Below are 26,502 nucleotides of genomic sequence, written 5' to 3' on the forward strand. Positions count from 1 at the left end.
TTCAGTTTAAAGAATAGGCTTTGGTCTCAGACCTACCTGGGTTCAAGTCCTAACACTGTTGCTTCCTTCCCTGTCTACTAGAAAAGCTGTTTAACCTTGCTGTGTTTATTAACGCACAACAGCAAAAGCAGGCTCAGAGTGCCCTGGTCAAACACTAGACATGCCCACAAATCTCCACAGCCATAAGGACTAATCAACTTAAAATTTAATTTGGAATCCAGTAAGCCAAACGCTTAACAAAATCTCACGATGCATCCACTGACAAGAATGGTCAGGTCGAGATCTCCTATCGTGAGCCCATTCAAGAAAGGGTTCTCTTCAGGCAGCAATCCCTTTTTGGGTGACTTGATGACTTCATGCATGGCCGACATTTGGGAGGGTAACGAAACAACCCTTCTGGTTTTGGTTTTGTTTTTTTGAAAATGGAACAGAAAGAGTTTTTTATTTTGTGATAATACCTTAAAAATATGAAGCTAAGATATCACAGTCTAAACTATCATTATAAAATATGTCAAAGTGACTAAAATGAATGTAATACTATTCATATTGCTCATCTAGAAAATAGATGTTGGTTTAGAAAAGGAGGCTGTGGGTACAGGAGCACTACTAACGGCACTAGTAGGAACACAATGAATTGTTCTTCGTTTTACTTCATGTTTTTCAATATTATATGACTGGTCATCTGCAATTATGAAATTTATTACTACATACCTATCCTTCCGTGAGTCGAATTTTAAACCAAATTAAATCTTCTAAGCCAAGATGAGCCGAGCGCCTCTAGAACAATTTGGTCCATATATCACTTTAGAAAAGAAAATTCCATGGACACACAGCCCTGCTGTCACCCAGGCAAACACATACAAACTACGAGAAGCTTTCACTTGGGTGAGTAATTTTTACAGTGGTCGTAAAAATGTTCATGTTTACTTTTTCTTTACAATGAATATTCAATCTCAAGAGGGACAAATACATCTTTAAAGCATATACTTTGGGTACCAGACTTAAGACCAAGATAAATACTTAAGGCCTTTACAGAACATTTTAACTCTAGAATCTGTTATAACAATTTCTACATATGTTTTTTTTTTTTAAATCCCAGATTCTCTTTGTGTTTTGCAATAGCTTTAAAAAATGACACTCATAGATATCCCAGCTAAAAACATTTATGCAGAAAAAGAAGGTGCCACCTTCTAAAATCCTTTAGGGAACAATGCATAGTAGGCATTAATTATATACACTCCTTTGATTTTCTCATGAATTACAGTACGTTCAAATGTGAATGAAGGCTGAGTTTAAAAGTGTGGTTTTCTTTTATCATTCAGGGCATATGCTTTTAATCTCTTAAGATTAAAATCATTCAAATAACGTTTTAAAAATGCATTTTGTTACAATTTTACCACGCCCTTTAAATTTTTTTTTTTTAACGTTTATTTATTTTTGAGACAGAGAGAGACAGAGCATGAACGGGGGAGGGTCAGAGAGAGGGAGACACAGAATCTGAAACAGGCTCCAGGCTCTGAGCTGTCGGCACAGAGCCCGACGCGGGGCTCGAACTCACGGACCGCGAGATCACGACCTGAGCCGAAGTCGGACGCTTAACCGACTCGACTGAGCCACCCAGGCACCCCTTACCACGACCCTTTACTAATGAACTTTGTAGATCGTGTGCTCACGGCACTCAAGTGCACCAATTTTTCCCTGTGTTTGTAATACTTTGTATTTTGCCTTTGTTTTAAATACACATATCCTAAATAAAATATAACACGACAGGCTAATTAACCTAATTTTCCACTGATCGTGAAATTAGAAAATTATTCCCTCCACCGCTGCCGCTTCCACATTGATACTCTTCATCAACCACACAGCAGGCTGCGACGGTAATTCTGTGCTTGATTCCTGCCCTAGGAATTCAGTACAACTCCAGCCATTCTGTGAAACGAGACCTGTTCTAAACAGCATCCAACCCAGTGCCTTCACCTTGGCAAGGAAAGAGTCCACTGAAGATGAGAAAACAGTTCTGTTTTGGAAATGCCTTCTATCTTTGAGTCATCAAATTGCCAAGGAGGATTCAAGGGAAGGCCTCCTCCACATCTGTGCATCATCTTGTGTAGGAGGAACATCAGCCTGGAGTCCCTCATTTATTTCTAATCCGGTGACTCCCATTGCCTTCAGTGGTTACGTCTGCGGCTCTCTTACTCTGCTCAAGTACCAGGGTGGGTACTCCAAGCTAGTTCTACTTGCCTAGGACAGCTACCCTGGACAGGTGCACTTTCCTCGTTGAGACTTCCCAACGCCAGAAGAATTATGTACGTGAGGAGGGTGATCTGTTATCGCTAAAAAGCCATTCCTAAATACAATCCGCATGCCTATGCCTGGAAAACATAAGATGGGTCTCCATGGATTTTAGTCAATTATACTTTACATGTCAGTAGATAAATTGAATCACTAGGACCAGCTTTAATCACATTTCTGTTAAAAAAAAAAAAACACAAACATTTTGGGACACCAGGGTGACTCAGTCGGTTAAGGGTCCAACTCTTGATTTCAGCTTAGGTCATGATCTTGTGGTTATGAGGTTGAGCCCTGTGTCAGGCTCTGTGCTGAGTGGGGAGCCTGTGTAAGATTCTCTCTCTCCTTCTCCCTCTGCCCCTCTCTCGTGCTCTCTCACTCACTCTCTCTCTCTTAAAGAAAAAAAATTGTTTACAGAAGATCTTAGGACTTATTTTAAACTAAATTCAAACTAATGCCTTACAAATGAAAAACATGACTTTACCCTTTCCATTCCCATCACAAAGATTCCATGAGCTCCCTGTTGTACTTGAATAAAAAAAAAACACACACACACACACAATTATTTGCTAAAAGGAAAAACACAAACTTCAGTGGTCACTGAAGCTTAGAGGGTGTTACTTCAAAGCTTTTACTGATGCTATTTTATTCTACTAAACTACAAAGTCAATTGAGGAAAACTAGTATTTTCTTGAATGAAATTTATATATGTTTATAAATTTATGTATGTTTTACTTCTTTTTACTTTCAGCAATATTTAAGCCCAATAAAATAGTTAAGGATTCTATTCAACTTATTTTCTTTCTGAAAATGAGGAAAAATTTAGGCTAAATACTAAAGACTTCAATATAGTATAATTTCCTCTTGAAGACCCTGACATTTTTCCTTCACAAGGTAGACTTCATTCATTGCGAACCTTTCTTCTAATGGAATGGATTGAACTGTTACCAACATTGCTTGGTAGGTTAATTTACAAACAGTCATACATATTGAAAAATTAAGAAACGGCTTTCACAAAATCTCTGTTCTCATAAGAAAAAAAAAAAAACGATTCTAATTCCTGGGGATATATACTATGCCCTGAACTATGACTTCTGGTCAAAGGACTACCTAGGCTGTAACACCAGGGCAAACTCTTTAGGAATTTCCTTCCAAATGGCAACAACAGAAATTCACTGTCAAAATGAATAGAACATTCTTATGTCACTTGATTGTAAAAATTGATGATTTTTTTTTGTTGAAAAATTTTTTTGTTTGTTTATTTGTTTTTTGGTAAAATATAGAGAATCCCAGACTCTGCTAAATTTCCCCAGAATCTTTCATTCTGTCCACCTCCACCTTTAAAGTCCATCTTTAAAGGATTTTTACTAGTGTTTGAGACTGTTGAACAATTCAGATTTAAATAAATAAAACTTACCACTTGGAGAATGTCTTCATCTTTTGGCATAACACTAAGTTCCAATGTTGTATCACTGAAATTGAATATATATAAAAATTATTTTAGGGGAGAGGCAAGTGTATACAAAAGACATAAAAAATAGCTCAGAGGTATCTGTTAAATTTGCTTACGAGTTTAATTTTTGGGTTTTTTTTTTAATCTTTACTTTTCAAACCCAAATCATTAAAAAAAGAAGTCACTTTTATATATACAAGCTAACTATGAACGAAAGAAGGCATCCTGCCATATATTAGAGCTATTTATAACCAGGTAAATCTTCTTTATAATGTGTTTCTAATTTAGGAACATGAAGTTTATTACTTATGTTAAATACTCCTGGAACAAAGCTCCTCAGCATATATTTATTTATCATTTTAATTCAAGTCACAGAAAGAATTATAATTTTTACCACATATTTTCACTATTTATCAAGTTAAAAATATAGTCACATGAAAATAACCAAAGAACCCTCAAATTTAACATTTTAAGTAATATTAAACATCTCAATTTTGAAATATTCCCTTTTGGCCTCAGAAGTGAAGGAAATCAGAGTTCACCATCATAACTATCAAAATGACTCATTTCTAAAAACTATATAGTGTCTCAACTATTTGCTTTCTTCTCTGACTTAATTTTAGAGGCTTTAGAGAAAGGGCTCAAAGTCTCACTTTATTTTGGTACTATAACTGCCCTGTTAAAAATGATAGAGAAGTTTCTCTAGGTTCAAAAAAGCACAAAGGGGTGAATTATACTGAGTCCTGTGACCTGGAATTACATTTAGAAAAGGCAAGGATGGTGGGCTATCTCCATCAAGTGATTCAGTGTCTAACCTAACAATATCAGACAGATTTTTTTCTTCCCCCAATACAATCAAGAGATGAAGAAACAATCAACAACAAAAAAAAGAAAACGAAACCTAATAATTTAGTGGTGTCACTTTTTGTTCGATTTGAACTTATTATGAGGTTCATAAATGCTGAGAATAGTCAACTGTAAGAACCACAGGTTCAAATAAATTTTATTGATAAAATATGTAGGTACTTGTATTTCAGTATTTAGAGCTGGTAGAAAATACATACTGATGCTTAGATAAATTCTTCTGCAAGGATACATTTTTACATTAATACACTGCAGAATCTCAATGGCTTTGTGCTGCATTATCCATTTGCTACCAACTGCAGACAAAAGGAACACAATTTTTTAAAAGAAAATAAGATAATCAAAAAAACAGTTTTCCTCTATTTTTCAAATTGCTTTATCGGCTGAAAAATCAAGACTGTCATTCCAAAGTGTTATTATTCTGAGAGACGAACTGCACCAGGAACAAAAAACCAAAAAAAAACTTAATGTGGATTTTGAGTAACAGAGATTAAGTCGTGGTTACTTGGAAAAATACTATTTTTAAAGAAGAGATGTTAGCAAATACACGAAAAATTCTTAAATTACAAATTGATAAGATACATTGGTGTACGTATAATGATCTAAATTATTTCAAGGGAATAAAAATTTGGGTGACCTCCCCACTGCCTCTGAAGTGGCTTTAAATTGTTCACCAGTCCCCTGTTCTCTCCGAAACTTGAGATCAAATAGGGATCACTGTCAGGAATACCTAGAATCTAACATCAGACGCAAGATTTAAGATTTGCTTTCTCTAAGAATTCCATTAAATAGTAAAACAGTAAGAAGAATACTTGGAGAGCAATAAATCCCAATCACATCACCTAACTGCAAAAATGACAATGTATTAGGGCATTAGTGTAAATAACGTAGATTATATCAAAAAATGCTTTAGACATGGTTGGAGGACTTTGATAAAAGTCTTCAGAAAATAGTGAACTTCAATTTAATTATAATAGGGATGATCTGGACAAGGGGACCCCAGTCATGGCCAGTAGCATCTGACAGGAATTCAATTTGGTAACCACTTTGGCTTTCCATTTATTTATTTATTTATAATTAAGAAAAATTTTCTCGGTGTGTGGTAGACAGGAAGAGTAGGACTAAGTTATCTTTGAGATCTCACAGTCTCTCTACACATATTTATTTGCCTTTAGAATTCAAAAGTCTCTCATTCTATAGAACACAGGTGAGAGATGGATTCAAAGAGAATTTCTTGCTGTCTTTATTACAACAAATGAATAAACTGGAGCCAAGAATGTGATTCAATAAGGTATATAAAGATATCTAAGGAAGAGGTTTTAAAATAAATTACATTGGCTTTCATGTACATTTTTGTTATAAACAAATCATAAATTTAATTGTCATTTCATTTAAATCTAAACTCTGTTCCTTTCAGATGCTAAAGGACTTTAATCACAAATCTGATAGATTTGCTAAAGCAAAGCCACCAAGTTAAGCTACCATCAGGTAGTTCAACCTTGGCAATTCTCTTTTTTTTTTTTTTTTTTTTATTTTTTATTTTTTAATATATGAAATTTGCTGTCAAATTGGTTTCCATACAACACCCAGTGCTCATCCCAAAAGGTGCCCTCCTCAATACCCATCACCCACCCTGCCCTCCCTCCCACCCTACCCTCCCTCCCACTCTTGGCAATTCTCAAATGTGTTATCCACTTTAAGGAAAAGTCCTGCTTCTCCACATCCCATTGTAGGGTACAGACATTAATGTATTAAGTGTACTTCCTCCACTGATTTATAAACACCCATCTTTGGCCAAAATTAATCATATTTCAGGAATCTTACCTGTTCTGAATTAAAGCAATTACTTGGGAATAGGTCTTTCCAATAACACTTTCTCCATTGACTTTTATAATTCGATCACCTACAAAGAGGAATAAAAAAAAAAACAAAAACACATGGGGAATTCCTTAAAAAGTCATTTCTGAATACTTTTGAAATATTTTTTTTAATGTTTACTCACTTTTGAGAGACAGAGAGTGATCGGGAGAGGGGCAGAGAAAGAGGGAGACACAGTATTTGAAGCAGGCTCCAGGTTCTGAGCTGTCAGCACACAGCCCGACACGGGGCTTGAACTCACGAACCATGAGATCATGACCTGAGCCGAAGTCGGATACTTAACCGTCTGAGCCACCCAGGCGCCCCAACTTTCGAAATATTTCTTAATGTACTTAATTTTAACATATTCTTGTTCATTATCTTTTAAAGTATCTTTCACAAAAATGAATCTAAATTTTAATACATACAACTTCTGATGAAATAGAGCTAGGTCTTAAGAGCCCCAGGCAAGATGAGCTTAGAAATGCCAAAAGGTATAGTCACCAAGTGGCTCCAGCTATACTATTTATAACCCTATCACTTGTTTTCTGAGTTGCAGAACTCCTAGCTTTTTCTGTTTACCCTGTCATCTCTGATAGAGAAGCATCGTTCAGTGCGCTTAGACAGTGATTGTTTTTATTACCTTGCTATCCTCTACTTTCAGTCTCATTTCCTTGTAGTATCCTCCCAACACATTTAGTTTTTTTTATTAGTGCTATATTACGGAACTTGAATATGGGTGTGCACATGGTTTTGGCTTTCTGTATATTAACTTGTTCTTCATTTTAATAAAGAAAAGGACATTTGGATTACTAGTAAGAATTCAGGGGAGCAGAAAGGAAAAGACTGAGAGAGAAAAGATATGGAAAATAGAAAAAAAAAAAAGTACTTTCTGTGTGCTTCTCACAGCATCTCCATATCTTCCTGCTTTTGCGAGGCTTAGGATAAGATAGGAGATACATTCCGGGTAATGGAATCCCACATGTACACTGATATACATGTTATACACATTAATGAGATTAGGATTAGGCTTACTTTAACTATGACAGAAGAGATAATCAATAAATAGTACATCCTAATAAATCTTAGTGGCAACATCCGCTGATTGTACTATTTATAGCTGAAAAGACTACACTTTATTCAAAAGGCAGTAAAACATAGTTCTTTACTAATTTTCATTTAAATTATCTCATATTGAAAACAAAAAGAGTAACTATTTTAGTGTGTGCATTAACCTAAACTAAATCTCTTAGTTTTTACTAAAATCACAGAGGGGCACCTGGGTGGCTCAGTTGGTTGAGTGTCTGGCTTCAGCTCAGGTCATGATCTCATGGTTCGTGGGTTCAAGCCCCATGTCACGCTCTGTGCTGACAGCTCAGAGTCCAGAGCCTGCTTCATATTCTATGTCTCCCTCTCTCTCTGCCCCTCCCCTGCTCAAGCACTGTCTCTCTCTCTCAAAAATAAACATTAAAAAAAATTAAAAAAAAAAAGACTTGCTGAAATCACAGATCACAAGAGTATTTTAGAACAGTTACCAGACCGCATCCACGGATACCTACGTGGCAAGTCCTGCCTTCCACTGCAGACTTAGGTTATTCTTTGCAGTGCAAATTAGTTAATTCACTTCTGGCAGATAAGGTACTTCCAAATCTTGGATCTCCAAGATTATTTCAATTATGCCAATAAACATCTTTATCATTTGGCTTTTTTGTAATCCTCATCAAAATTAAATGTATGCAAAACAGGTGCTTTTAAAAGGGCCCCCAAGAGTCCATTCTCTAAGTGGTAACCAAAAGTGCTCCTAATTTATAATTTATATTATTTCTGTCCAAACCCATCAGTTTGGGTATCAAGAAACACACAGCTAAGTAGGTTTCAAAAATAGTAATAACTGATGCAGAGACATAGGAAAAAACATACAGGAGATAAAAATGTGGAAAATGAAATATGGAAGAAGGAAGAAATGAAGTAAAAAAGAAATTACAAGCTATTATTTAAAGAAAAATATTAGCACCTGTGCATAATCCAGCTTCAAAAGCAGGTCCCCCTTCTTTAACCTGTTTAACAAATATGGTGTCCATTGGTTCCAAGCGGTTTCTTGGTTTTCCTGCAGGAGAAAAAAAGCCCAAGGCATGATTTTATCTCACAATATTTTATTAAAATGCCAAAAGAGAAAATGGTATTTTAGGCAACGAAGCAAAGATTTTTAATGAAGCATGAAACACATATCCTGAATATGGATGCTAAAATCATAATTTAGGAGTTTTCATTAAGTCAAACATGTATTTTGCTTCTTCTAGAACACAACCACCATCACAATAGTAATGGTTTCCATTTAGTGGGGACATTCTGTATGTAAATTGCTACACTAAAGACTATACATGCCCTGAGAACTAATTTCCACAGCACTTAAGTGTTGCTACCACTACTGCATAAAAGAGGAAACTGAGGCTAGGATAGATTAAATCCTCCCAGGTCACATAGCTAGATTTCACAGGCAGTACGCACTCTACTGCTCTTTAACACTGCATTGTGCTAAGCATTAAGTTATAATGATGACTAAGACTCAGTCCTTTCCCTTCAGGGGCTCTGGTGGGAGACAGACATACACACAAAATGATACTGTAGTATAGAAAACAATAATAAATAAAATACACAATCATAGCAATGACAAGCGCATGATCAACTCCGTAAGTCAATATTTCACAATCTATCGATGGATCACCTGCATTAACACTGAAAGTGCTTGCTAAAAATCCATGTTTCAGGGTCCAATCAGAAATCTGCTTTGTCAACGAGTTTTCCAGGCGATTCTTGTACACACTAACATTTGAGAACAACTTACAGTTTCAATAAACTAGAAATCAAGGGAAGATTCCCAGATGAGAGGGCATTTAAGCTAAGTGATAAGCACCAAGGCAAGGACTGTGGTGAGAGGTAAGGCCAAGAGGTAGACAGCGGTTCTCAAAGTGTGGTCCCCAGACCAGCAGCATTGATATAACCAGGGAATGTGTTACAAATGCAAATTTGGGGACTCCATTCGAGACCTACTGAATCAGAAACTCTTGAGATGATTGTGATGCACACTCATGCTTGGGAACCACTGAAGTAGAAGACACAGCCCTGACTCTTAAAGAACTTGACTGAGAAAATGAAGCACATATATATGCATGGAGTAATATAGTAATATATGTTAAATTGCAATGCTAGGCAAAAGATGAGTGTCATATATTAAAAGTTTACATTTCTTGCCATATAAAACTAAATTTTCATCATGGTGCATCACAAAGGTGGCTCAAAAAATTCTTAATAAAGGAATATATCTCAGTAGATTCCTTTACATATTTAACTATTTACTCTGAAGGAATTCCTCTGAAGTCGTGAATGGCTAAGTCAATCACTTATAATGCAACAGGGTATAGTGGAAATTGCTTGTTTTTAGAAGCCAGTAGATATGGATCCAAATCCTTGCTTTGCCACTTGATAATCTAGTTGCAATTAAGTAAACACTTCTACTTAAACAAACTAGTAACTTTTTCTTCTATAATAGAGATAATTATTCTATATTTTTACATTCTTAAAGAGTTTCCAAAGGCTAAATGGAGTAATTCCTCAGTCAATGTACATTTCCACTCTTCGTAGCGTTTAAATGAAAACTAGTGACATATTTTTATGTCTTTAAGAATTAAAAACATGAAAGGTAATAAAAACACACTTACAAAGTACCTACTATCCAATTTAAAAAATTATAAATATCCTGTATATCATATATCTTCCCAAAGAAACTTTATACAGCCTTCTATGTTCAGATGACATGAAAATATTATAAACCCTTTTGTCATTTCTGATGACTGCTTTCTCCATGAGGCTTTGGAGGAAAAAAAGAACTAATGTTAGTTCAATCCCTACTATAAAGAAGAATGTCCTAATTCTTAAGAGATATCTGTTAAAGTAGTTAGGGACTAATTGTTAGGATTATATGATTATATCTCTATAATTATATCTGCAACTTAATTTTCAAATGGGTTGGGAGAAAAAATAAACCAAGATACCCACACCCCCCAGATACACATGTGGATAGGAGGTAAATGAAGCAAATATAGCAACAGGTTAGTTGCTGAACCAAGATGGACAAGGTTTTTGCTGTGTGTTGAAAATTATAATAAAAAGCCGGGGGAAACTTCCCGTGGATGTCAGGCTTTATTTTTCTTCACAGAACTTATCACTCACTACTTAAAATTACATTTTTATTTGCTTGCCTTTTGGCTGTTTGTCCCTCCCACTAAAATGAAGAGCAGGGATTTTTATCATGTTCTCTGATATCCACAGTACCTACAACAACGCCTAGTGCAGAACTGGTATTCAATAAATAGTTATTCAATGAATAAATAAATTTATTATTTAGTTTGATTCTCATAACAAGCCTTCGGGATGGGCATTATGATCCTAATATTGTCGTTGTACCCGAGAGGAAACAGACTAAGTACCTTATAAAGAGGCAGAGTAGGGATTTGAACTCAGGTCTGAATCCAAATATGGTGTTCCCTGCTGCTTCAAAAATAATTGAACTATTTATTCTTTTGTCAAGCTTTACTGAATACAAGTAGATAGTCCGCTTATAAAGACTTTGAATAGAAAAAAGTTTCTTTTCAGTATCACTCACTTAAAATGCAATTACTTAATTTCAATCAAGTCCATAATCAGTCTAGGTCTCTCTGTAGCCAACTCAACATTTACAGGAGCTGGCATTGAAAGAAAACCATCTACTTTTTCTTAGCTAGAGATTTGAGGGTTTAACTAAGTTTTACTGAATCAAGTCATTGCTTTCATGGAAAGATTTGTACAATAAAAGAGAAGAAACACTTTTCTCATTAATGTTTTCTGGTCCACTATGTCCGAAAGGTGATTATACCCTACTTATATTTAAAAATACAAAATGTAAATGACATTAATAATTTCTATTAAAAAATTAAAAGTTAGCTGGATAGCAATGTAGTAAACCCGATAGAAAATTTCACATATACAGAAGAGATGTAGTCCAAAATAATTTTGTTTTAATTTCTATAAAACAAATATTAACTTTGCAGTGATTGTCATTACAAATCTAGAGACACTCTGTCATTGACAAATCTTTCAATACACTGTGCCTGAAAACATATGAAGGTGGAAAAGACTGAATAAAATAGGGGCCAATATTGCAGCAGAAACTATTACATCTGCTGAGAATTACACTTTTGATTCTTGTTGTCACTTTCCTTTCTGAATTTTCTCTAAAATCTGACTTACTATTGCTACCTAGATATTATCCGATTCCTTCTGGACAATAGAAAATTGATATCCCTTAATTACAGACAGGTTTCACTACAAAACATACTTCTTTTCAAATTCCATGTTCCTTGACTCTAAGTCTTGAATTAAACACTTGGCTCATTAATTTTAAGAGTGTCTTCTTTTTATAAGATGGACAGAGAACGACAAATACCATATGGTTTCATTTCTATGTGGAATCTGAAAAAAAAACAAACAAAAAACCAAAACAGACTCAAATTCAGAAAATAAACTGGTGGTCGCCAGAAGGGAGGGAGGTTGGTGGGCAGGTGAAATAGGTGAAGAGGATTAAGAGGTAGAAACCTCCAATTATAAAATAAGTAAGTCATGGGATGAAAAGTACAGCATAGATAATATAGTCAATAATATTGTAATAACTTTGTGTGGTGACAGATGGTAACCACACTTACATAGCAAGCATTTTGTAATATATATAAACGTCAAATCACTATATTGTACACCTGAAACTAATATATTCTGTCAGCTATACTTCAATTAAAAATTTTAAAGAATTTTTTAAAAGAAAAAATAATTTTAAAAACCATCTTCTCTTTAATATATCCTACTGAAACTGGAAATGAAAAATACCAGATTTAAAATGTGTGTTTATTCAATCTTTTGTGTCCCTGGTTTTTTTGTTTTGTTTTTCATTTTTTGTTTGTTTGTTTGTGTTTTTGTTTTTAAGTAGCCTCCACGCCCAACGTGCAGCTTGAACTCACAACCCTGAGACCAAGAGTCACGTGCTCTCCTGACTGAGCCAGCCAGGCACTCTGTGTCTTTAGTTTTTTAAGTCAATTTCCAGATGTGCAAAACTAAAAGTCTGATCCTGAGTTGTGGTAATTCATAAGGAAAAATGATTTCTTACTTCTCTGTATTATCATCTGGCAGGGCCAGATAGCTTCCTTGGCAATTCTTAGTGAAAAGCCTCTTTTAATTCTACATCTGTGTTTTATACTTTCTCATTTTTTTTTAAAGAACACATAGGACATGCTTCAAAGAACTGTTAAATACCTTTTTAAAAAAGGGTTTTTTATCTTTATTTTTGAGAGACAGAGTGTAAGCGGTGGAGGGGCAGAGAGAGAGGGAGGCACAGAATCCGAAGCAGGCTCCAGGCTCTGAGCTATCAGCACAGAGCCCGACACAGGGCTTGAACTCACGAACTGCATGTTCATGACCTGAATCGAAGTCGGACGCTCAACCGACTGAGCCACACAGGCGCCCCATGTTAAATACCTTATTCAAGTGTCATTTCCTTGATCTTATCAAAAAAGAAAAGAAAATGTATCTTTTTAGCACACACATGTAATTAAATCTTTCTGTATCTGAGAAAAGGAAGTAAAAAGACAAGAATTTGAATAATCTAAATGGCTAAATGACAATGGCTATGTTATTTAATATACAGTTAATAAAGACTTAAACAAGAAGACATAAACACATATATGAATTTACTTGAATATTAGACTTTGAAATCAGGGGAAAAAAGCACATATTTTTACATTATACTAAATACTGAAAAATAATGAGTAAAAAGGAAGGAAGGAAGGAAGAAAGAAAAGAAAAAAAAGAAAAGAAAAGAAAAGAAAAGAAAGAAAGAAAGAAAGAAAGAAAGAAAGAGAAAGAAAGAAGAAAGTAAGTGTAGGTAGTGATTGCCTTCCAAATACTGGATGAATATCCAGGTAGATGTGATTTTTATTCTCCATAGCCCGTATATGGCAGTAGCTAACAGCTTGGACCTTTTAGGCAGATTATATGGTTTAAAATCCTAGCTCTGCCATTTATTTTCCAGGGAGGGGGGTATCAAATTATACAAGAGTTAGTTGTCTCTCAGAAATTCAATTTAATTGGGCATCCTGTATTTTATCTGGCAACCTCACCTCCCTGTGATTTGAGACAAATGATTTATTTGTGATCCAGTTAACTCATCTGAACAATGAGGATGATGGTAACATATCCCCACCTGACAAGGCTGTTATGAGGATTAAAAGAGATAATCCATTAAAATGCTTATATAATGTCTAATACAAGTAGGTATTTAATAAATGTTATTACTCTGCTAGACTGATAATAAACGTCCAGAAGGTTTACATACAGATCAGGGATAAATGAGCCAGGGGGCCTGTCACTCTGAAAGTACTTAATTAAATCCTGGTTGAAAGAGTATCTCTACAAATGTAACTGCCAGATTACGGGAAAGTTGAGGAATATAAGCCAAACACTACAGAACGCTAACGAAAAGAAGGTCGAAAAAAATTAAGGGATTGCACTAAAAAGTCTCCAGTAACTGACATGAACTACACACCTGTTTTCAAAAAAGACTGGTGTTGAAACCAGTGTGCTACATCTCTAGGCCAGTGGGCTTTGTCGGTTAAGAAAGATTATTTAGCGGCACTTGGGTGGCTCAGTCGGTTAGCGTCTCACGATCTCATGGTTCGTGAGATTGAGCCCCACATCGGGCTCTGTGCTGACAGAGCAGAGCCTGCTTCAGATTCTCTCTCTCCCTCTCTCTCTGTCCCTTCCCCACTCGTGTACTCTCTCTCTCTCTCTCTCAGAAATAAACATTAAAAAAAGAAAGATTATTTAAACCTATAATAACTTTCTTCTTTAGAGAATGCTAAAATCAAAATCACTTGCAACATGTAAATTATTTCAAAATCTAAACTTAGAATAGAAGCAAACAGATTAAAGCAAATAGATTATTTTAAGAAGTGACAGTTTTGAAGTATGCCACTTGCAAAAAGGACCCTGTAATGAATATCCACAGATTAATAGGTATAAGTCAGGGAATCCTGTAGTTCTGAGGACAAGAGAAAAATATTTCCTAACAGAGTGAAAAAAATATATACTTTTTAAAAAAAAGTTGTTATTTACTTTTGAGACACAGAGAGACGGAGCATGAGCCAGAGAAGAGCAGAGAGAGAGGGAGACACAGAATCCAAAGCAGGCTCCAGGTTCTGAGCTGTCAGCACAGAGCCTGATGCGGGGCTTGAACTTACGGACTGTGAGATCATGGCCTGAGCCAAAGTCGGACGCTTAACCAACTGAGCCACCCAGGCGCCCTTATACTTTACACAAAGAAATACCATCCATGTTTTAAACAAAAACAAACCAATAGAAAATAATGGCTACCACTGAGATTAAGCTTTTCAAATTCTTCCTTCTCTCTGAGTTCTCAAGGTTGCTGCTGAACAATTTTTTAAAAAATGGAACCAATCTCATTTACAATGAGAGTTAATTTTTTAAAGTATTCTTTTAATTTATTTCTTTGTTGTAAAAAAAAAAAAATCTCTACACAAGAGAAAACCGTTGAACTTAAACTGTGCTTCATAGGAAAGTTATACAAGCCTTGGAAGAAGTATACTCCCACAAAGGTAGAGAGATACATCAAATAATGGAACATTAAAGCTCCAGGCATTAATTATTTAAAGAAAATCAATTAAATAGCTTATTGAAATTGATATTTAGTTTTCAGACCAAAAATAAGTGAAACCACAATGTAGATTGAAATAGATACCGGAGTTAAATCTAAATAATGAAAAATGAGCTCAGCTTCTTTTGGATGGGTAATAGATTGCCACAGGGGGGAAAAAAAAGGTTATGCAGAAGAATTTAGTGAGCAAAAGTTAGGAATTATGAATCTACTTTAAGGCAGAAAACAAACGGGGGGAAATAAACACCAAATTCAGGCTAGTGATTACCTCTGAAGAAAGAGAATAGGGAAGGAGTAATATAAAACACCTTAACCATACTTATAATCATTTATGTCTGGGGGGGGGGCGATTAGGGAAGGGGGAGCTGGAACTGGGGGGAAGGATGCGAGACGGTAACACGACAAATACAGGTGGCAAGCATTTGGAAGCCACGTTTTTTCCCCTATATTTTCTGTTTGCCTGAAATATTTCATAACCATTTTTAATTGCTGAAAACAGGCTTCTAATCTTTATTTTGGGGGTCTGGTTTGCTGATGGCATACAAGATTACCCTAAGAGCCTAACAGAGACACATTGTCTAACAAGCAAAAATCCATATATATCATTATGAAGCAGCAGCCAATTTAAGAAGACTGATATGGCAGGTTATTGGGTACTCCATTTCCTTTGGTTATGGCAGAAGCACTAATTAAAAAAATAAATATATGCCATTTTATTAAATCTAGGTATTCCCAAATTTCTACTAAAGGTGCTCTCATTTCCAGAGTGATGGCTAGTACTTTAAAACTGTATCTCCCAAGCCTCCAATCTGCAGCTCCAATAATTATGAGCTGCAAACCTCAAATTCCAATAACCTCTGGACATTGTAAAATGTTGCCTGCTGGGGCTCAGTCAAATTATATCTATTATAAGCAAACACATATTCTCTACTCAACCTCATCTTCAAGAGGTATCAGGTGAAACATAATGAAATAAAATCTGTTAAATATTAAAAAGCAGACCATATTCTACTTTAATCATGATACACTTTCTTTTAACCCACACCCATCTGATTATTTTTGTTTACTTTTCACTGCAGAAAATGTCCAGCATAGACAAAACAGTAGAATAAACCCCCATGAACATGACTTAAATAGCTGCAAAAACCCTGCCAGTCTTGTTTCACTCCTGCTTACTTTTTTTTCCCTAAAGTATTTTAAAGCAAATCCCAGATATCATGCCAATTCTTCAAGAAATACTTCAAATACTTCAGCATACATCACCAACAAATAGGAACTCTACTTTTTCTTAAGGAAAGATAACAAAACCCTCCCATAGTTCTCCAAACTATGTAATACTCTCCAAGGTGTGGATAATATAAACGGACGACAAACACAACCTTGCCTTCTACATTCATTGTCCCAAATGCCTACTTAACATTAATGAAAAGCAGTATGCCATGACATAGAAATGACAGCACCAAAAGCTATGAAATAAATTTAGAAAGGTTTCACGTGTAAAATCACCACAGAACTCTAAGTTAAGTTCCCAATCAAGTTAACCGTTCCCAATGAATGCTCTGCCTACGTATTCTAATTCAGTGAGGTCATCCATGTGAAAGAACATACCCTACATGAAAAAGTCCAGCATACAGAACAGTGCTTGGCATATGACAGATGACCAATAAATATTCACTACTGACTTATTCAAATTACAGCCCTAGAAGATGTCAATAGTAAAACTGCCCCAAACCAAGTCAGAGATATGTTTCAGGAACAAAGCTCTTACACTGCAAAAGACCTGCCGCAGAATCTCCCTCAAATAAAAGGAAAATGCTGCCACTTAGTAGCAGTTTGAGTAAAATACCACTAGGTGTCAGACATGAATCAAAATTTTCTGGCATGACAATCTATTTAGACAAGAAAGACTCTTGAAGAGTGTTATTCATTCAACAAATATTTACTGAGCTCATAAATGTGCCAGGTGCTGATTATCCTACAATGAACACAACAGTTCTGGGATCTGCCTTCTGGAGTATCTGAAGTTTATGAAGCATCATTTTTCCTCTCTCTCTGAAGTTTCAGGAATTTCACAAAGTATGTCTCGCGTGTAGATTCACAGCCCTGCCATTCCTGTTGTGCTGGATTTTAATTTCTCTGCAAACCCAGAAAAATGTGTTACAGTGTTCTAACCACAAGCAGCTATCTTTCCATCTGTGTATCTTTCCATTTTACCATCGCTGGACCCCTTGACCAATGAAATTTGCCCCTCACATTGTTATCAAGCCCTTCCATCTTAAAAAGGAGGACTTACCAGGCTCCCCCAGAGATCACTCTCTTTCTTGCTAAGAACACTCATGGATCAAGAAAATCCAACAGCAACCTCCACTTCCTTTTCTCTTTGACCTTCCAAAGCATTCCATTTGCCAATCTCCAACTATGGAGAATTCTGTCCAGATGCCCACTCTGCTCCTATTCTTGGCCTGCTATTTCAGCATAACCTGTAACCCAATGATTTACAGTTTCCAAGTTCAGTGAAGTTCTTGGTACTGCTCACTGAACCTTCAAGGTTGTGGTTTCAAACCTCCAAAAAATCTTCTTAAACTGGCTATTCCATCTTGATTTCCTCACACTAGCTGGATAATTTTGCCTCTTACGGCACCATACCTCGATGGCTGTATCCTCATTTTTTAATCTTTGCCCACATCCATACTTCCTTTTGTTCCACCTCAAGTAAGGACTTGAGTACTGGCCTTCTTTAGAACCTTGTTTCCCTCATGGTCTCCTCTCGTGGGTAAAACTTCAGTCAGTCTCTGTTCTTCTCCCCGCTGGACGGAAATACATGTTCTCAGAGACCTACCAAAGCTTCCCAAATGTAGAACAAAAATAAATCTTCTCCCTGTCTTTCCACATAGCTATCATCTCTTATACTCCTTCCCTTCCTTTTCATGCTTCCTGAAGAATAGTCTATACTCCTATCCTCATTACTTTCAGTTCAGGGTTTCTCAGACACTGAGAAGTATACCATTGGGGGCAAAATCGCCCACACACCTCACTCCCATGCTCACTGAGGTTCACTGCTCTAATTTATGTTCCAACCCACTGATATTTGGTTCTCACATCCCGTCGGCTCACTGTACTGAAACTATTCTCCTATCTTACCACTTTGCTACTTGTCAGACTGGGTCCAACAGTATCTTTTTAGTCATCAGCCTAATGAATTTTCTGTGACAAATGGCAAGTTATCCACTCCCCCCTTAAAATGACCACCTCTTAATTAGTAGGTCGTCGACTCCTCCTGGTTGTCCTCATACCTTCTAAAACTTATTCTCAGAGTTCCTTTTCTGATTCTTCGTTCTCTGACCATCTCTTGGATGTTGTGTTCCCTAGGGTCCTATCTTTTATTCTGTTTTCATGCTCTCTGTGCATGGTTTCATTTATCCCTAGGACTTAATTACAGCATATATAATAATGACTTCCAAATCTATTTTCAACCCCCACCTCTATGAGCTCCACACCCAAATTTTCAACTAGGTACTAAACGTTCTACAGGCATCAGAAATGCAACTTATCCCAAACTAAACTCATTTCCCCAGAGGAAGATATGCTTCCCCTCTAGAATCCCGCAGTTAATGCCCCTTCCCCCATCTATCTACTCATGTATGCCAGAAAAGCTAAGCATAATCCTCCACAAATCAACCATTGTTGGTGACATAAAATCCACCCCCAAGCCCTACCACCAAATCTGGGCAAATATAACTTCCGGGTGTCTCTGATATATCTGTTCCAGAACACTGTTCCTCCTTCCTCCTGATAAAGTCCTATTCATCTGTCAACAGCACAGAGGACATCCCGCCTGAGACCCCCTTCCCTGGTGCTTAGACGATTCCCCCTCTCTACTGTGGTCCTGTCAAAACTGTACACACCTCTGTGGTTGCACTTATAGAATTATATTACACCTTCAATGTCCACCAGAGCAGGAGTTTCTGGAAGCCAAGGCCCATATCTTACCTACACATTTGTTGAATGTATACAGGCCAGAAACTGTTCTGGATTTTAAGCCAAAATAATGAAACAGAGTTCCTGTTCTACATTCTAATGGAGGAAGAAAATGTTCCACAAGAAACAGGTAGTAGGAGAGATGGTGACAGTGTTAGGAAAAATAATAAGCAGAGTGGGAAGGAGAGGGAAAATGAAAGGCAAGGCTGTAATACTATCTTCATGAAATGATCAGGCAAACCCTCTCTAGCAGGTGACATTTGAACAACTATCTGAAGAAAGCCAGGTTAGAGGCCATATTGCTCCCTTCCCAGCAATCAGATTAGCGACTTGTTCATGGCAGTGACTCAACAAATGTTTGCTAAGTGAATGAATAAGCAACAGGAAACATATTTCTATATATAATATATTTAGCATTCGTATGCAAATATTTCTACTCTGAAAAGTTATCTGTTAAACTTCGAAAACAGAGACCATAACTATTACCATTAACTTATTAGCCGTATCTATGAATCACATACTTTGAATGTAGACTAGCTGGAGAGCAATCAGGGAAAAAAAACCAAACGGGACTATCCAGCCAGATGGTGTCTGTGATCAAGGTCTTAAGTCATGCAGCAGCTGGGAAAAGACAGCTCAAAGTCACCTAATTACAGGATCACCTCTGCAACAACATTTTCCGTGGAGAAGTTATTCCAGGGGACAGCCTAGAACATTAATACTCCAAACACGTACCTTCCTTGACTTTTTCACCTTTATAACCCTATCCCCAGTTAGCTTTCTGAGACCCTGGATGTCATATATCTTAAAGGTTTTAGAACACTTCCAGAAACTTTTAAAATTGCATTTATTTTCTTGACCACCAAAGTAACTTCATGCCTTTCAAAGTCTTAAAACCTGCTCCAAAAAATTGGATTTCTGACAGTGCCTACTTTAATCCAATCAAATTCCATTATTGTGAAAATGGTTTCCTGGAACTTTTAAGGTGAAGTTATATATATAATTTTTTTTTTTTTTTTTTTTTTTAACTCACATCTAACTTGACCACCTTAGCAGTGTATTTTACAAAGAGGTTGCCCAAATTCCTACTGAACTCCAGGATTACCACATTTTTGTTACTACTGTCCCAGCTCACACGCTCCGCAGTTATATGAAATAAGATCTCTAAATTAAAGAAAAAAAAAAAGTCTGACACTTTGCATAAAAAAGGGAGAAAGGTGAAAGATAAGAAGGCAGACAAGAGACAATAACTTTCTTCCTCGACAGCGGAGGTACAGACATGAACATGCTGAGTTCTGCAGCTTTGGGAAGAGTCATCTGGGAACAGTGTTTACTCAACAAACATTTGAGCTCCTACCAGGTACTTACTAGGCACTGGAAATTAACAATAAAAGACAGTTTCCGTCCTTAAATAATCTTTGTCCTTAAAGCAATGCATAAAAACACTGTCTTCATAAATACAATGAATAGTCTGGGTATGTAGGAAAATTTCACTTTGCACACGCCGATGATTAATTTTTGATAAGAGATATCATTGCCCCTCTTATTTCTGCATTTTCCTGTATCAGATCTGTACTGCGGCCACCACCTCCCAGAATCAGGTATAGGAGGAGGCAGAAAATCTCAGCTTGTTTACATGGAGCAGGAGCTATCACTCGGATTAGCGGTCTCCAAAATATGAGGGATTTTCCAGAAGAGAATTAGGGAAACTAACTGTGAAGCATGAAACAATCGATTTACTTCATCTTATACAAAATGGGCTTCCAAACATTTGAAAATAGCTATCACTTTCTTGCCCTCTGCATCTCTTTTGCAAGCCAAAGGTTCAAGTTCTTTCAATCTTCTCAAAAAATACACATCATAAAATTTATATATATCCTTGCCATCACTGTCTTTGATTTCTGGGGCTCCCCAGTGTTTCAACCATGTCCTATTTAACCACAAGAAGATCTGGGAGCCCTCATTTCCCATCCTTTCCCACCTGTCAAATGGAGATGAATAAAATGAATATCTGAAGTTAACTTATCAATAGCAACATGAAGAATCACTTATCTTGTGTGTGTGTGTGTGTGTGTGTGTGTGTGTGTCTGTAAGCCTATACATTTTTATACTAGGAAACAGTGCTCATAACAGCAAACTACAAATAACTTCGTAATCTGATTTTATCCATGTTGATAGGATATAAAGATATTTTATTATGACATATGGGCGGCAAATCTTCCAATGAAGTATCGATGTACTAGCAAATTGAGCTACTACAAGGGAATGCACAATTTATATTTGAACCAGAGTGCGTATACATGTGAGCCTAGCTGCTAGACAACATCTTCAAATACTATTAATGTCAACCCTATATGTGCAGGCTACTGAACATGAGCCCCTTCCATTTTAAGAGTTTCTTCACCCAGCAGGCAGAAGAAAAGCCTAAGTCCTAGACAGTTATGAATCAATTAGAAGATTAGCCCACATTTAAGAATAATGTTAACTGAAAATTATGCTTCCACCAACCTGAAAGCTCCCTGGGTGCTAAGCAAAGGAAGGGGGAAAAGAGAAGGAAACCAATTTCTAAAAAGTGGCTACAGACCAAACTTCACATTGATTTGCAGGCTAAAAATACAATCGCCTGGTTCTGTATAAAAGCAAACACCAGTCTACTTGAAAACAACTTTTTCACCCTAGATCTCAAAAAATCTCCAGTAATAACTTTTGAAGGTCAACAAACGCAAAATAGTCCAATACATAAAGCAAAAAAAAAAAAAAAAAAAAACCAACCTATCCTGAGCTAGAACCAGGAAAAAAAAAAAAAGGAAAGAGAAACAGAGGAGCGCCTGGGTGGCTCAGTCAGTAAGTGTCCAACTTCAGCTCAGGTCATGATCTCACTGCTCGTGGGTTTGAGCCCCAGGTGCTGTGCTGACAGCTCAGAGCCTGAGGCCCACTTCAGATTCTGTGTCTCTCTCTTTTTCTGCCCCGCCCCCACTCATTCTCTCTTTTCTCTCTCAAAAAAATGAGTAAACGTTAAAAAATTTAAAAAAGAAAAGAAAAGAAAAGAGAAACAGACCCAGAAAGACTCTTGATAGTGGAATTTCCAGAACCAAATTATAAAACAACTTTGCTTAGCATGTTTGAAGAAATTATTAAAAAAAAAGGCCTAAAAATGATAAAGAGAAAACTATAAGAAGCAATCATGTACAGTTTACTACATTACCCTAAAGGACTTCTAACAATCAAAATTTAAAACTCAAAATTATTAGATATATACTAGAAGAAAATATCCAAAATGCAGCTGGGGAAGACCAAAAATAAAAAGGAAAAAGTAGAGAATTTAGGAGCCATAGGGGACAGAATAAAAACATCTAACATATGTTTAATTGAAGAATTAAGAGAGCATTGAAGAAGAGAGCCTTGAAATACAGATAATACGTGAGGAAACACTGACTGAAAATTTTCTAGAACTGATGACAGACACCCAATGACAGACACAAGAAGCTCAATGAATTGGAAACAAGGAAAATAAAAATAAATTTTCACCAAGAATGGCCAAACACCGAAATGGCCAAACACCAAAGACATGAAGAAAATCTTAACAGTAGATATGAAAAAAGTTTGCCTTCAAAAAACCAATAAACCAAAATATGAATTCTTATGAGCAAGTATAGAAGCCAAAAGAGAGTGGGATATGATCTTCAATATGTTGGAAGAAAATATCAACATAAAATTCTGTAGCAACAATCTTTTCCAAAATGAGAGCAAAGCAAAGACCTTTCAGGAAAAAAACAAACCAACCAAAGTCCCGAGAGAACTGTGACACAACATAAAAGTATCCTGCAGGTAGGAGGGAGAGAAATAAGTAGAGAGAGCATGACCTAAGGCCCTTATATTGTTTCAGAACAGAGTAAAATATTAATTAGCATTAGACTGTGATAAACTTGCATATTATAATTTCTAGGATAACCACTAAAAGAATCACAATATATTACTTAGTCTTAAAGAGAGAAAAAAAATATAAGAAATTCAAAATAAAATAGAAACTTTAAAATAAAGTAGGCGAATAAACAATAAATGTATTATGAGTTGTATTAAACGTAAACAGACAAAAATTTCCAAATCTGACAATAGTGAACTGCCTTATTTCAGAATCAACTCTTCCACCCATGAGCCACAACCAGAAAAGCTCGACCAAGTACAGGTAACATTTGTATGAAGGCAGAGACAGCCTCCAAGGCAAGAGCACTCAGAGGGACAAGATCCCAGAGAGAAGGAAGTCCAGTGAGGTGGTCTTGGTGTTTTACACCGCTTTTCACCTCGAGGCCCTTTCTGCTTCCAAAGCCACAGCTGAGAGACGGAGGCGCTGTGCAGAGCTTCCATCAGTCTCAAAGGGCCACGGGAACAAAAATGGGCATTCAAGGCCAGCCAAGGAAGAGGGCCTGGAAAACACCACCATGCTTTCAGTTGAGGCCTCCAAAGTAACATGTGGGGTGAGCAGGGGTGAAAAAGAGAAAGCCCAACCCCGTCAAGCGTGCAGGTGTGCTGTGCAGATTTCCTTTGAGAGAAGCTGCTATGGGGAACACAGCTGGGTGACAGCCCCAGCTGCTGCCCTTTAATATCCACTGCCACATTCGCACAGAGGCCACGTTTCCCCACGCCTGCCCAAGGATTCTCAAGGGCAGTGTTTGCATGGGAGCTCCCCAGTTGCCTCACAGAGACCTCCATACCTTGTGCTGCAATCTGGCACCTTTCCTACCGGAGCCTCCCTTCCCTCTCTTCTTTCACAAATGTCAGACCTACAGTGCGCTCTGAAGTCTTCCCCTGCCTCTCCCGCCCCCTTCGTCTCAATCCTGCACAGACACTTCTCCCACGAAATCTCTGGCACGTCTAACGCTGTCTTGCCATCTGTTCCTATTGTGGCGTCTGTTTCGCAGAGAACCCGAACTGTTACACCAAATGTCAAAAAAACTAAGGCCCACCTTTAGGTAAAGACAGTCTCTGAACAGAGATGCAAAAATCCTAAATACAACAGAAAACCAAACCTGGCAATATGTAAAAAGTATCATATATTATGAACAAGCTTGGTTTAGTCCAGTAATGCAATGTTTAACAGTTGGAAAAATAAATCAATATAATTCACTATATTAAGAGATTAAAGGGAAAAAAATAAAAGGTTTATTCCAAAAGATGCAGAAAAATTCAACACTCCTTCATGGGAAAGACATTACACTCGCAGATTAGAAGATTCAATTATTTCAAATGTTTTCAAATAATCAAATATTGTAATTAATACAAAGCTAATTAAAATTCCAATAGGATTTTTTTGTGGGTGTAGAAACTGACAAACTGATTTTAAAAGTGTTATAATATTGCAAATGGACAAAAACAGCCAATCCAATTGTGAACAACAAAATTAAAAGACTTTACCTTTCAGCAACATTTATTATATAGTAACGACAGTAAAATTAAGATCGCAGTTTTGCTGCAAAGAAAGTGACCGATGGAATAGAACAAAGGTTGACAAATTTTGTGTGTAAAGAGCCAAGCAGTAAATATTTTAGGCCATGCAGAACATATACAGTCTCTGTCACATATTCTTCTTCTTTTAAACAACCTTTTAAAAATATAGAACCGTTCTTAGTTTGGAAGCTACACTAAAGTGAGGCACAGGCCAACCCCTGGAAAGAAGGAAGTCCAGAAACAGACCTACACATATACAGATACTTTATGATCAAGGTGGTTTTACAGAGCAGTAAAGAAAGTATGGTCTTTTCACTAAAGAGTGCAGGGTTAAATGTATATCCATATAGGGGGAAAAAATCTTGACTTCATACTACATGCAAAAATAGTCAATTACAGGTGAACTGGAGATAGATAACACAGGAGAATATCTTTGTGACCATGCTTAAATAGGATTCAACGTATTAGCCATAAAAGGGAAGATTGACAATTTGGACTATATTACAAATAGGAACTTTCCTTTATGAAAATTACTAACGAGAAATTGAAAGGTAACTAATAGCTGGATATTTGCTATAGATACAACTAATAAAATCCTCATCAAGAATATTTAAAAAATTGTTTAATGTTTTTTAAATTTATTTTTGAGAGAGAAACAGGGTATGAGTGGGGGAGGGGCAGACAGAGAGGGAGACACAGAATCTGAAGCAGGCTCCAGGCTCTGAGCTGTCAGCACAGAGTCTGACGTGGGGCTTGAACCCACAAACCATGAGATCGAGACCTGAGCCGAAGTCAGACGCTTAACTGACTGAGCCACTCAGGCGCCCCTCCTCATCAAGAATATTTAAAGAACTCCTACAAATTAATTTTTTTTAAAGTACTGATACCCAATAGCCAAACGAAAGGTAATCAACCCCATTAGTTTTCAGGAAGATAAAAATGAACCCACATGCCACACCACTATACACCCACTAAAATGACTAAAATTAAAAAGACTGACAAATATTAAATGTTAGTGAGGATATGACACAACTGGGACTCTCACACCTCGTGGTTCAGTATATTAGTTGGTATAATCACTTTGAAAACAATTTAGCGGTATCTACTAAATGTGCCTGTATGCATACCTATTAGTGTTACCCCTGGATACACAGACCCACTAGAAATAAGTACACGTGTTTCCAAAAGTTCATGTATAAGAACGCTCATAACTGCACTGGCTGAAATAGCTAAACACTGGGGGAAAAAATCCAACTAAATTATTATATATGTTCTCTTTGTTTTAAATCAACTTTAATGAGGTATATAATTTACATGTAATAATAAAATGTGCTCATTTTAAGTGTGAGCTTCCTAAGTTTTGACAAATGTATAAACCCATGTAACCACCATGACAATCAAGATAAAGAACATTTCCATCTTGCCAGAAACTTCCCTTAGCCCCTTTGCAATCAATTCAGGCAACCACAATTTGGGTTGGATTTATCTTTCCTCCCATACAAATAGCATCAGACAGTCTGTACTCTTTTGTGCTTGGTTTCTTTCACTCATCAAAATGTTTTAGACAGCAAAAGCATGAACAACAAAAGAAAAAGTACATAAATTAGATTTCATCAAAATTAGGAACTTTTGTGCATCAAAGGACATTATCAAGAAAGTGAAAAAACAATCTGTGGAATGAGGGAAAATATATGCAAATCATATATCTGATAACAATCTACTATCTAGAATATATAAAGAACACTTACAACTCAAAATCAAAAAGACAAATAACCCAATTAAAAAAAAAAAAAAAAGGAGCAATGGACTTAAATAGACATCTCTCCAGAGAAGATATACAAACGGTTAACAAGCACACGAA

General features: G+C 36.5%; 1 protein-coding gene across 8 annotated transcripts in view; it reads right to left on the reverse strand.

Moving 5' to 3' along the window:
• Nucleotides 1–26,502, reverse strand: part of ARHGAP21 (Rho GTPase activating protein 21) — a 136,854-nt gene that overhangs the window by 44,385 nt on the left and 65,967 nt on the right. For all 8 annotated transcript variants that reach the window (XM_078450340.2, XM_078450338.2, XM_078450334.2 and 5 more), the window contains 3 exons: nucleotides 8,478–8,570; nucleotides 6,431–6,509; nucleotides 3,707–3,761 (listed from right to left, as the gene is read on the reverse strand). In XM_078450340.2, the coding sequence (XP_078306466.2) occupies nucleotides 3,707–3,761; nucleotides 6,431–6,509; nucleotides 8,478–8,570 (227 nt within the window). The remainder of the gene's footprint in view (nucleotides 1–3,706; nucleotides 3,762–6,430; nucleotides 6,510–8,477; nucleotides 8,571–26,502) is intronic.

The sequence above is a fragment of the Panthera onca genome, chromosome B4 (assembly GCF_046562875.1).
Source record: "Panthera onca isolate mPanOnc1 chromosome B4, mPanOnc1 haplotype 2, whole genome shotgun sequence".
Classification (NCBI taxonomy): domain Eukaryota; kingdom Metazoa; phylum Chordata; class Mammalia; order Carnivora; family Felidae; genus Panthera; species Panthera onca.